This window comes from Canis lupus, chromosome 15 (genome assembly GCF_003254725.2).
Source record: "Canis lupus dingo isolate Sandy chromosome 15, ASM325472v2, whole genome shotgun sequence".
Taxonomy (NCBI): domain Eukaryota; kingdom Metazoa; phylum Chordata; class Mammalia; order Carnivora; family Canidae; genus Canis; species Canis lupus.
The window spans coordinates 6335764-6348432 of record NC_064257.1 but is presented as its reverse complement, the minus strand read 5'-3'; the positions used below and the strand labels follow the sequence as shown (position 1 = coordinate 6348432).

Genomic DNA, 12669 nt, shown 5'->3' with positions numbered 1-12669 from the left:
TTTACATGCAGCCCAGTTGAGGTAGGTGCTATTTCCATCCCTGAAAATGGGGAAGGAGGAAATTGAGACACAGCGAAAGTAAGTAATTTGCTCTGTGTTATTACATAGCTAGTAAATGGCAGCACCAGGATTAAAGCCAAAACAGGCTGGCTCTAGAGCCTTTCTTCTTAACTTTATGCTGTAGAGCAGTTCATCCCTAGATCAGCAGCAGCAGCCTCATCTAGCAACTTACTAGAAATGCATCCTGAAAAAAAAAAAAGAAATGCACATTTTTGGGTTCTACCCAAGACCTATTGAATCACAAACTCTGGAGGCGGGGCTCAGCAATGTTTTAACAAGCTCTCCAGATGATTTTGATGCTTGCTTATTTGAGAACCCCTGCTGCAGAGAAGCAAGGCACACTATGGTAAGTGTCAGAAATTAATCTCCTTCTGTGTAGGGACTGGGTATGATCTATTTAGTTTCTAGCCCTCTGCATAGCATCTAGTGTAAAGTAGGCATTAGAAAATACATATGGATGAATACATATGAATATATGGGAACGTGATGTTTGAAGTGGGTATCTTACCACCTCTCAACTGCCGCAAACTGAATGAGAGAAATGTTCCCAGAAACTGCAAGACTAGCAAGGAAGTGGCTATGTTACTTTTGGCAAGGTATGTACCAGCACCAAGGATCTGCAGTAGCACAAGGAGCCTGCAGAATGGTGAAGGGTCATGTGAGAGCAAGTCAGGAGGTAAACATGTCAGGACTTGGTGAACAGCTGAATGGGGGCAAGAAGCAAGGGAGAGAAACTATTATTTCTGGAAATCGTCTCCATTTGTAGAGAAGGGAGGTACAGAACAAGCACATTTGTGGGGGAAAGATAGAGTTTGATTTTGGACTTCAAATTAGCAGTGCTGGAGATCCAGGTGGAGCTGTCCAGCATACATTTGGAAATATGAGTCTAAGACATGGCTGGAGATCGAGATTTGGAGGGATAGTTGAGCCATAAGAAGGATCAAACCTGCAAGGGAAAAGCAGAGTGGAATGAGAAGAGAGCTGGATTTGAAACCACAGTGAACACTGTTATTTAATGGGGCAAAAAAGCAACATGGGGCCCTTCAAGAAGACTGACAAAGATTTGGGCAATAGGAGAGCTCAGAAAATTCTAAAGCCAAGTAAGGCTCAAAAAGGAAGGAGAGGCCAGTGCCAGATGCTGCGGAGAAATAAGAATCAAAAAATTTCCTTTGAATTTTGACACAAAAAGTATTTTAAATGACGTGGTGAGGACAGAAGCAGATTGAGTTGAGGGGTAAGCTCTCCCCTCATGAGAGGGATGAGAAAGGAGAGGCAGGTGCTTCCCAGGTCCCGAAGATAGAACTCTATGCCTTACTTAAGTTGAGACTGTGACATCTTCCAGGGTAGGCAGGGTCTCTTTCGTCTGTGGTCCCAGCGCCCAGCACTCGGCCTGGAAGAGGGGGTGGCGTCAGTGAGTTCAGTGACTAGGGACGGAGAAAGGCTTCGCGGAGGCAGTCGCTTTGCAGCCGAGGCTTGAAGGATGAGGGTGATTGGGAGGAGAGGTGGGAGGCAGGGCCCCTGGGTGATGGGGCGCTCCGAGTGCGAGAGGGGGGCCTGGGAATGAGGTGGGGCTCCCGTAATGTGCGGGTGGCTTGTGCAAAGGGTGAAGGCGGTGTGGTGTGTAGGCTTGGAGGGACCTGTTTGGGGAAGAGACACAGGACCAGAGGCCGCTGCGGGCGGGGGGACACCCCCCCGCCGCCCCACCCCGCTTACGCCGCGGCGAGGTTCCACGGCGCCTCTACCGGAGCCCTCCCGCCGGGCTGCATGGCGATGGGTGACCGCCAGGGGCCGCTGCCTCGGGTCCCCGGCGCTCCCGCCCCTCTCCATTGGCCTTTGTTGCCGTCGGAGCGCCCCGCTTGACTCGTTCCCGTCCGCCCCCTGGGCCTGGCGGTCGCGCCTGCGCACTGGCAGCTGGCCGGGCGCTCGCAGGGGGAGCTGCTGCAGGCTCCGCGGCGGCGGCGGCAACGGAGGCTGCGGGGGCAGCGGCGCGAGCGGCCGGGCTTGGGGGGGGTGCCGAGCCCGGCCCGGAAGCCCGAGCAGCCGGAGTGCGGGGTCCCTAGGCCCCTCACTCTGGGCTCCACAGTCTCCAGGCCGCCTGACCTCCGCACGGGTATATGGGATGGAAGCGGGACCCTCGGGAGCAGGTAAGGGCCCCTTTGAGTGGGGGCCGGTGCGTGCTCCGCGGACCGGGGGACTCCCTCGCGAAGAACAGGATTTCCGAGTGAGGAAAGGCTTCCTGAGTACGGAGAGGGGCTCTTATGGGATGGGGGGGCCCAGTTTGAAGGGGGCTGTATGCAGTTCCGGGGGAAACCTTGTGAAGGAAGCCCTAAGACGGGGGCTGTTTACCCACGGAGGCTGTATGCGCTCCTGGAGGTGGGAAGTAGTCTGGGAGGAGGGCCTGGACGCACGTAAGGACTGCCGGAGGTCCCGGGAGGCCTAGGGAGAGGCCCGGCAGGTGGCAGGGGGCGGGCTCCAGGTGTCCAGGAGAGGAGGGGGTCGGCACAGATGGGCCCGGGGCTGCTGCTTGCCGGGGGGCGGGGGCTGGGCTGGGCTGGTGTCTCCTGGGAGAAGGCGCCAGAGCTGGGCTGTGAGCTCCGCCCCGGCCGGGCCTGACGCGGGGGCGAGGGTCAGGGGGCGGTGGGTGGGGATCCAGCCCGGGATTCCCCCCCGTGAGTCGGGGGAGCTGGAGCGGAGGCGCCCGAGCATGCGCGGAGGTGGCGTTTGGAAGGGGCTGCCCGGCGTGGTGGGGGCGTGGCTGCCCGGATCCCCCAACCCCCCACCCCGCCCGGTTTGGCTCGGGAAAAGGAGCCCGCTGATGGGGCGCGTTCTAAGTTTCAGCTGGCAGAGTGCAAATAGAAATGGACCCCTTCCCCGTCTCTGGGTCTCTTCCTTGATCCTGGAAACCCTCAGTCACAGTTTGCCAAAACGGGTTGACGGAAGCTGCCGCCTTATGCCCCTGGGGTGAGGAAAGACTGGGTCCAAGGCAATGTATTGGGGGCAAGTCCCCCCTGAAGAGAGGACTCACAAAAGGTGTTGGTTACCGAGAGACCAAGGCGAGTACCAGGTGTACCTGGAAGGGGCTGTCTGCCTGGTTTCCTCGTTTCTGGTCCAATACTTCGTAGAGATGGGATCTTTTAATTCAAAGATAATGATTTTTCCGTTGAAATGTCCCCTCAAGTGACAGCCTAATCTCTTTCTGTACTTTAATATTTTTAGTGGCTTCTGTCCCCCACTGGGTATCTTTTCTTTTTTGTTTCTCTGCTCCCCAGAAACTGTTAGGGTCGTGTTACTAGACCCAAGGTTGCGGAGCTAGGCTTTTGTCACAAATAAGTCGTTTGGGAGAGGGGGGGTTTATAGCTTTTACCCTGGTGAGTCCCAGGTGTTAGCCTTAACTTCTCCTTATCTACAGGCAGTCTGGAGGAAGGGACATGGGAACTGAGGAGAGACTGGGGTAGGGCAGCTTCAAGAAGACCAGAGTCTCCAGGATGGGCTGTGGGATGGTGACACCTGCTTGTGTCCTAGGTCTTTTACCCTTTGATCAGAGGAGCATTCTGGACCTGGGAGTCCTTTAGGTCTTGTCTCACTATCTCTTTCCATTTGCTCCAGGGGTGGACATAGGATTTCTATTCAGGATGTGGATTTCATCTGGGACAAGAATTTCATTGGCATTGGTGGTGGAAGAGTCATCATCTATTTATGCCAGATCTTATCCCCCTCAGGGAAATAGCTCCTGCCAATTTATTTATTCAAGTCATCCATTTAGTGATCTATAAGTGACTACTTTCCCCCCCAAACAAAAACAATCTTGTAAAGGCTGTGTAGGTCTTCATGTAGAGTGCAAGGAGCAACTGACTTCAGAAAACTATTTCTCCTTCCCTTAGGATTCTTTCTCCATTCTAGGAACTCTCTTGGTTTTCTAAGGCTAGAGACTATTTACAGCAACCTGTGTACTAGAGTAGGAGTAAGTCACAGAGGTCCAGATGGATTGCTGGGAGCTGGCACCCATACCAGACTGCTAATGATTTCATTCTGATGAATTCCTAATGGACTCTGGAGTGATGAAAAAATTGACTTTCTTGCTTGTTATAGGAGATAAGCTTTTAGGAAGGGGACTAGAGCCTGGTATCTGGAGTTGGCCAGTGGGACATGCTTTGCCTCATCAAAAGGTGTAATTAAAATTCAGTCTGGAAGCTGTGAATGGAGGGACCCTGTAACTGCCTCCTTCCTAGGCCCAGACTATTCTCTTGGAAGTTGGAGGACACAGTACACAAAACTAAAGGTACTGCTGCTGGCTTCGCTGGGCTTGTGTCCTGTTGCGCTTTCTGTGCTCAGATGTGTTCTAAGCACATACACTGGATTGGGAGCTCCAGGACGGTAGAGGTGATGTCTAATTTACCTGTGGAAACAGCAAATGCCTAGGTCCTGACACAAAGTACACATTTAGTAATTGAATTGAATCACATTCCAGTATGAACATAAGTGGTTAAGCACATACATGTGGGTATTTAGTAATTTGTGATACTCAGGTGTGGACAAGTTTTTTTTTAGAAGAGGTTGGCTTTTTAGTCTTACTGTACAGCTAACCCAGCCTTGAGTTTGTGTTTTGAATAGGCAGTCTGGCTCCTAAAGAGGTATGTGGGCCTCAAAACTGCAGGGAAGGAATCCCTGAGCCAGGCCTTTGAGCTCTGTTACTTTTCCTTCTCAGGGCTGGTTGGGGATGGGGGAGGGGGAGTGTCCTTTCCATGGCCCCTCCCTCCTTGCTTTTGTCTGCAAGGAAGGGCCCCGCCCCTTCCCCCAAGGCCCAAGCTTTGTCCTCTGTGCTGGGGCCCTCATCTGCATCACAAAGTGGCCGTCTGTCCCTGTCTGGGTTTGAAGGGAAGTGTCTCCCTTTCTCAGACTGAAAGCTGGGGGCAGGGTGGGGTAAGAGGTGGGGGGAACTTTGTACTGTCTAAGGCTTGCAGGAGGATGGGATGGGAGAGAGGTTCTCCCTTTCGCCTTCCCTAGTTTGGGGATGAAGAGGAAGGTGGGGGTTCTCCTGTTTTCCCAAAGCCTCCTTGGAGTGGAGGGTGCCTAAGGCTGAATTTGGTGTGTAGTTCTATTTCTGGGGAAGAGAAACCTTTGGAGGCTAGAGTGCCTGTCCCATCCCCCATCATTTCTACCCAGCCCCCAGCTCTAGGGGATGTCTTTTTCCCAAGACTCCAAAAGATTATTCAGCCTAGAAGGCTAAGGAGGTGAATGGAATGTAAAAGCTTGGGATGGGAAGAATATCTCTTATATCCGCCAGGATGTTTATCTTGTGCAAGGCTTATCATTGTTTTTGAGCAGTTTACAGGTGTTTGGGTGCTATGTATGTTAGTGTGTTCTTTGTGATGTGTCTGTGGATCTGTTTGTTCATTCATTTAATATCTTTATGTTGAACACCTCCTGTAGGCTAGGAGGCAAGATATAGCCCTTGCTCTTGAAGAACTCATGATCTAGAGTGGTGAGGGGTATGTGTATAAAGGTAAACCATCTAGGTCTAAGTGTGTGTTTGGGTATACATGACAGGAACGTGTCTCACTAGGTGTTTGCATCTATCTGTTGCTCGTGTGCAGTTTCTGTCCAGCTGTTTGTGGAGAAGGCACCCAGGTGCTAGTAGTTAGGCTTTCACTTCCCCCTGGAGCTGACTCCTTGAAGTCCCCCCCAGGCTGAGCCTCCCTTTCTGTCTCCATTTCCCGGTCTGCAGATAGGGCTGGGCTTGACAGGTGGTTAGGAGACATAGCCGCTTAGCTCTGGGAAACATGCCCCTCCCATGAATGGTTCTGACCTCTTCCTGACCCCCCAGCTGAGGATATGCCCCATCCCCCAGCCAGACGGACTGTGAAAGCAGAGCTATGATGATGGGAGATTCTGGGCTGGTTTATCCCTCTCTCCTCCCACCTGGGCTGGTCCTCTACTGGCAAGGACAATAGTAGCTGTGGACAAAGGCTTCTCTTAGTGTCCCTTTTTCCGCCCTTTCCTCTCAAGCTAGAAGATAAAACTAGGGGCAGCAATCTAGCTGGTGGCAAGAGAGGAGAAAGTGGTGGAAGCTGGCCCTGCCCTAGCCCTTTCCCAGGGTCCTGCTCGATCTTGAAATTGATTCCTTCTGTTATTGTCTGGGCCCTCTGTGTGGAGGGAGCTGTGGCTGTGCAGAGCACCTCTTCTCCTCTTCAGAGCCAGTATCTCCGTCTTCTCTAGCATGCTAATGGCTGTCTCTCCTTCCCAAGTCCTCTACTCTAGCCTGTTCTTGACTCCTTCTCCTGTGTTCTGCCTGTCTTCATTCCCTAGCTTTTTCTCCTTTGAACCTTTTCTTTTTTGTTTCCCCAATTGCAGTCTTGCTTGCTCAAACTCCCAACTCTAACCTGTATGTTGCCTAGGCCTTAACTCCAGCCTTCCTTCCTTCCTAGATCAAGCCTCTTTCTGCTGTGACTTCCAGTTGTGGCCTCTTTGTCAGCTCCCTCTTTCAGCCTCTCTCCTTTCTTTTGTCTCCAAGCTCTATTTTTTTTTAGCCTTTTCTACTTTTCTGTCTCTCCAACCTCAGCCATTCAGTTGCATTCATCCTTTCTAAAACATTGTCTCCCTCACATCCCACTAGCCTGACCTTCTTTGGATTTTCCTCCTGCCTACATTGCAGAGAAGCATTAAGATGTTGTTATTTCATGTTCAGGATGGTGATGAGTGAAGTGAGCATCTGGCTGGCAGAGAAGAGAAGCTACTCGGTTTACCAGATACCTGGTGGAGGCAGATGTCTTAACCTGGTACAAGAAAAAAAGTTTTATTATTGGGAGCCAGATTTAGCTCTTCTACTTAACATTTAATAGAAACATATTAAGTATTCACTTGATGAATAGAGAGACAACAAAGATAATTTTTCTAACTGTAGAGAGGTTTAAAAAAAGTGAACATGGATTGTCTGAGCCAGTAGAACCCCTCAGTTGGTTTGGATAGGCAGGAAAGAGGCTGCCCCTATACTCTATTGTTCCTGTTCTGGAAGGCCTTGTGTCTTCTCTGATCAGAATGGTAAGGAATTAGGAGACTGTATCCTCATGAGCCTCTTTATCTTGTAGCTGCAGGCGCCTACCTGCCCCCCCTGCAGCAGGTGTTCCAGGCACCTCGCCGGCCTGGCATTGGCACTGTGGGGAAACCAATCAAGCTCCTGGCCAATTACTTTGAGGTGGACATCCCTAAGATTGATGTCTACCACTACGAGGTGGATATCAAGCCGGATAAGTGTCCTCGCAGAGTCAACCGGTAAGTGATGCATGTCTAAGTCCCAAGTCCAGGAGTCTTTACTGAGTTTTAGACTCTTGAAAGAATATCCAGAAAATCAGTAGAGGGTGGTATCATCAGATTCGAGGACTTTTTTGAGGAGGAAATTCCAGGTAAACGTTGAAAAATACCACTGAATTTGGCTATCAGGAGATCATTGGTGCCTTTTGCAAAGCAGTTTCAGCAGAGTAGTTGGGCTAGTAATCTAACTACAGTCAGTTGAGGAATAAGTGGAAGGTAATGTGGTAGGGATAGAGCAGATAGCCTTTTCTAGATAGCTTGACAGTGAAGCATGGTTGGTTAGAGGGGATTTATTGGGGTCTAGTACAGTGCATTGTGCATTGCGGTATTTGTTAAAATGAATGAAAAGTTTTTAAGAATGAGACATGGATATGCTTATAAACAGAAGAAGCTAGTTAAAGGTATAGGACAGAGAGGAGAAGAATGTGTTCCTATTCATTGCTAAGACAGGAAGACATTACAGGACATAGAGTTGGAGAAATTAGCCTTGGAAGAAGCAGTATTTCTTTTTTTTTTAAGATTTTATTTTTAAGTAATCTCTACACACAACATGGAGCTCAAATCCACAACCCTAAGAACAAGAGTCGCATGCTCTTCCAACTGAGCCATCTGGGTGCCCTGAGGCAATATTTCTTTTTAAAATTAACTTATTTTGGGATCCCTGGGTGGCGCAGTGGTTTAGCGCCTGCCTTTGGCCCAGGGCGTGATCCTGGAGACCCGGGATCGAATCCCACGTCGGGCTCCCGGTGCATGGAGCCTGCTTCTCCCTCTGCCTGTGTCTCTGCCTCTCTCCGTCTCTCTCTGACTATCATAAATAAATAAAAATTAAAAAAAAAAATAAAATAAAATTAACTTATTTTGTTATTACTTGAAAACTACATATGCACAATGTAAAAATAAATAAATAAAATACTGCAAAAAGAACAGCAGCAAAAAATATCTGTTACCCTGGTCTCCAGTCCCTTAGTCTCTTTCTCTAGAGGGATTCATTGTTACCATTTTTAAGTATGTTTCCATATATTTTTGTATGCGTATGCAAGGATATGTGTATATAAAACGTTTTTTAAAACACACAAAATTTAGAATCCTATATGCCTTGTTCTGTACTTTGCTTTTTTCCAGTAAACAGTATTTATCAGTACAGGTATATCTGCCTCAGTCTTTTGCGTAGCTCCATAGATATTCCATTGAATGGTTGTATTATAACTTCTTTAATAAACCTATTGAGGAACGTTTAGGTTTAGCCTAAACATTTGCTACAAAAGTGAAACTGTTGAATATTATTAAATATAGATACATTTTTGCACTCAAATATGAGTGTAACTATAGGATACATTACTAGGAGTGGAATTGCTGGCATACTATGTTGAGAAATTTTGAAATATTACCAGTGGGTTTTTTTTAAGGTAAGTTGTACCAATTTATACTCTCATTATCAGAATATCACGTGCCTCTTCCCATATCTATACCAATACAGTATGTTGGATTTTTTGATCTTTGGATTCTGATAAGTAGAAAATTCTATCTTGGTCTAATTTTTTTCTTCCTTTTTTTTTTTTTTAAAGATTTTATTTATTCATGAGAGTCACAGAGAGGCAGAGACACAGGCAGAGGGAGAGGCAGGCTCCCCATGGGAAGCCTGATGTGAAACTTGATCCCGTGACCCTGGGATCACGCCCTGAGCCAAAGGCAGATAGATGTTCAACCACTGAACCACCCAGGCGTTCCTAATTTTTTTTTTCGATTTTATTTTATTTTATTTTATTTATTTTTTAAAAATTTATTTATTCATTCATGAGAGACACGGGAGAGAGGCAGAGACTTAGGCAGAGGGAGAAGCAGGCTCCATGTGGGGAGCCCGATGTGAGACCTGATCCCGGAACTCTAGGATCACTCCCTGAGCCAAAGGCAGCTGCTCAACCTCTGAGCCACCCAGGGATCCCACAGTTTTTTTCTTTCTTTTTTTTTTTTTTTTTTTTTAAGTAAGCTCTGTGCCCCATGTGAGGCTTGAACTCACAACCCCGACCGAGATCAAGAGTTGCAGGCTCTATCAACTGAGTCACCTAGGCTCCCCAATCTTGGCTTAATCTTAATCATATTTCTCTAATGACTGAAGTTGAACAAATCTTCATATATTTAAAAATTATATATAGAAGGGACATTTCAAATGTGAGAGGGAAAAAAGGAAAAGAGGTATGCATATATAAATTTGTTTATACGTATGTCTGGGAACTTGAAGGTGGCCTTGCCTGTCTTTCACTACTCTTTTTAAAGTCAGTAGAGTTGCTTTTAATGTAGGAATGGGTTCTGGAGTTAGAGGGTAGAGGAGAAAGTTTGACACAATCTATGAGGGATGGAACCATCAGGGTCATAAAATTGCTTGATAGCACTAAAGCCTAATTGGGATCGAAACCATTTGTTTACAGTTGCTTACAATGTACAATTTGAGTCTTTTTATCCAGTAGTTTTCAAGAGCTTTTGTTTAGAAAGTGAAGAGGTTTAGAAAGTGAAGAGCTTTGCTTTAGAAAGTGAAGAGGTCCAGTAACATTCAAGAGCTTTTGTTTAGAAAGTGAAGAGGTCAGATAATTGGATGGGATGGTATTTTGAAGGTTAGATGGACACTCTGGGATCTTAGTGGCAGAGGACAGGAAGTAAAATCAAGAAAAAGATTATAATGGAGTGGTAATGGGGTGGCGGGACTAAGGGGTTCAGAGAGGTAAAAGAGATGGGGTTCTTCCACAGTTTATTCCTATTCCAATTCATATCTTTACCTCCTCTACCTTTTTTATGTCTCAGCTTGGGGATTGGAATAGCCTGGATTCTATTCCTGATTCTACATAGACCCTGGGAATAAGCATTTTTCCTCTCTGCCTCCCCCTCTGCTCAGAAGTCACTTGTACCTACTCTTTCAGATCCTTTAGAGCCTTGGTGATCTGAGAACCAGAAGCATCTCTTGGTAGCTTGTTAGAACTGTAGCATTTCAGGCTCTGCTCTAGACCTGAATTAGAATCTGCATTTTAATAAAATCTCCAGTTGATTCATATGAACGTTGATGTTTGAGAAATGCTACCATAGAGTAGATGAGATTAGAGTGGCTGCTAGGAGGGGATGGCCGTTATTTGAACACCGAGTTGCTTCCAAGAGCTCCGAGTAGTCTCTCAGTTTCCACAGGCTGCTCCTGTCCCTGCAGGGAAGTGGTGGAGTACATGGTCCAGCATTTCAAGCCTCAGATCTTTGGTGATCGCAAGCCTGTGTATGATGGAAAGAAGAACATTTACACTGTCACAGCCCTGCCCATTGGCAATGAACGGGTAAGCCGGGAGTCAGGCTAGACCTGTTAGTGGTCTGAGGTGGGTCAGAACTCATGTAGGCCTCTTTGGAGCCGGGCAGTCCAGAAATTCCTTCATCTTTTATGATGAGAAAGTGTGTTTTAGGGTGAGGGATGAGTAGATGCTGATGTTTATTTAGCCTACTGTATGTCTGTCCCTGTCCCAGATGGACTGAGATTAGACTTAAAAGAGACCTGAAGGACTTTCTGCTAGACCGAGAGGGATAGCAGTACTCAACTAAGGTGGCTACAGCCTAAGGGGCTGGATTTCCTCTGAAATCTTCATTGTGAGAGCCCCTGTCAGTTTCAGGAGCAGATTCTTGGCAAATCCGTGTGGTGGAGGACAGCTAAGGCAGGGGGAAGGAATGTTGGACTGTGGGAACGCACTAGCAATCCTTTACTCCTTTCTTCTGAAGGTTGACTTTGAGGTGACAATCCCTGGGGAAGGGAAGGATCGAATCTTCAAGGTCTCCATCAAATGGCTAGCTATTGTTAGCTGGCGCATGCTGCATGAGGCCCTTGTCAGTGGCCAGATCCCTGTTCCCTTGGAGTCTGTGCAAGCCCTGGATGTCGCCATGAGGCATCTGGCATCCATGAGGTACTGGGTGTAGTTAGTATCTGGGCTACTAGTCTTGGCAAAACTGCTGTGTGGGGAGGAGGGGAAGAGCACATAATAAAGTCCCACAGTGTATGCCTTTCAAGTAAAACATTTGTTGAAGCCCTGGCATATGCCAAGCAGTATGCATTTACATTTAGGTGTTTAAAGCCTCGGCCCTGTCCCTTATAGATCTCTTTGGACCTCTACCCCATCTGTCCCTGCGGGACAGAGAAAGGATAGACTTGCACAAGGTCAGTCATAAAACCAGTAAAAGATCAGAGCTGGAATTAAAGCCCTGGTGTCCTGCCTTCCAGGCCAGGGCTCCTCCGTGCCCAGGATGCCTCACAGGGTGGGGGCCTGTGCCCGAGGGACCAGTTCTCTGCCTGTCCCTGCCAGGTACACCCCCGTGGGCCGCTCCTTCTTCTCACCGCCTGAGGGCTACTACCACCCGCTGGGGGGTGGGCGCGAGGTCTGGTTCGGCTTTCACCAGTCTGTGCGCCCTGCCATGTGGAAGATGATGCTCAACATTGATGGTGAGTGGGGAGAGCTATGGAGCCAGGGGCACCCTGAGTCCAGTGACCACACTCCCAGCCTCATCCCTCCCAGCTCTGCAACCACACTCCTAGTCTAATCCCTATAGCCCTGGGACCCCTCCCCCACCCCAATACCCTATAAGGAAGAGGGTGTAAAGAGCAGTGCCTCCATTTATTCTGGAAGACCGAACCTGAGCTGAGCTATACCCACCCTGTCCCCACAGTCTCAGCCACTGCCTTCTACAAGGCGCAGCCGGTGATTGAGTTCATGTGTGAGGTGCTGGACATCAGAAACATAGATGAGCAGCCTAAGCCCCTCACGGACTCTCAGCGTGTGCGTTTCACCAAGGAGATCAAAGGTGAGGACCCAACCAGGTGGGGAAGGGAATGGCACTACTTTCTCTTCAGTCCTAAAAGGAGATCCCCTTGGGATATGTTCAGGGGAGAGGCCAAGCCTGGGCACATGAGCAGCCTTTTCCAACCCTGACAAGCAGTGTGTGTGTCCCAGGCCTAAAGGTGGAAGTGACCCACTGTGGACAGATGAAGAGGAAATACCGAGTGTGTAATGTTACCCGCCGCCCTGCCAGCCACCAGACGTGAGTTGACAGGCTGCTGAGCCATACGCTGATATGCCAACATACTCCTTTCGCTCCTTTCCCTTCCCTGACCCCTACCATCCCTAAGGATGAGCCCTGTTTTTGAAGATAAGCTGTGAGAGTTTATCCCTCCTCCAAACTTCCCAGATCCTTGGTACTCTCCTTACCATTTTTACTGCCTTTCCTCTAGAACAAGAGTCTTACCCTGGCTGGTATGTCAGTTCTGTAAGTGTTAGGATCTCTCTC

At 48.5% G+C, this 12669-nt stretch overlaps 1 protein-coding gene across 6 annotated transcripts in view; it reads left to right on the top strand.

The window, feature by feature from the left end:
- Positions 1-1966: 1966 nt before the first annotated feature.
- The window catches only part of AGO1 (argonaute RISC component 1), a 35432-nt gene continuing 24729 nt past the window's right edge, over positions 1967-12669 (top strand). For 2 of the 6 annotated variants that reach the window (XR_007402506.1, XM_035698760.2), the window contains exons 1-7: positions 1968-2204; positions 7146-7329; positions 10559-10679; positions 11113-11294; positions 11691-11827; positions 12052-12186; positions 12336-12423. Coding sequence is in view for 5 of the 6 variants with exons in the window: in XM_035698760.2 (XP_035554653.1) it covers positions 2180-2204; positions 7146-7329; positions 10559-10679; positions 11113-11294; positions 11691-11827; positions 12052-12186; positions 12336-12423 (872 nt within the window). In the remaining variant the exon portion in view is untranslated. Of the gene's footprint in view, positions 2205-7145; positions 7330-10539; positions 10680-11112; positions 11295-11608; positions 11828-12051; positions 12187-12335; positions 12424-12669 lie in introns of those variants that run through there. The other 4 variants (XM_049094512.1, XM_035698761.2, XM_035698758.2 and 1 more) reach the window with 4 other exon arrangements.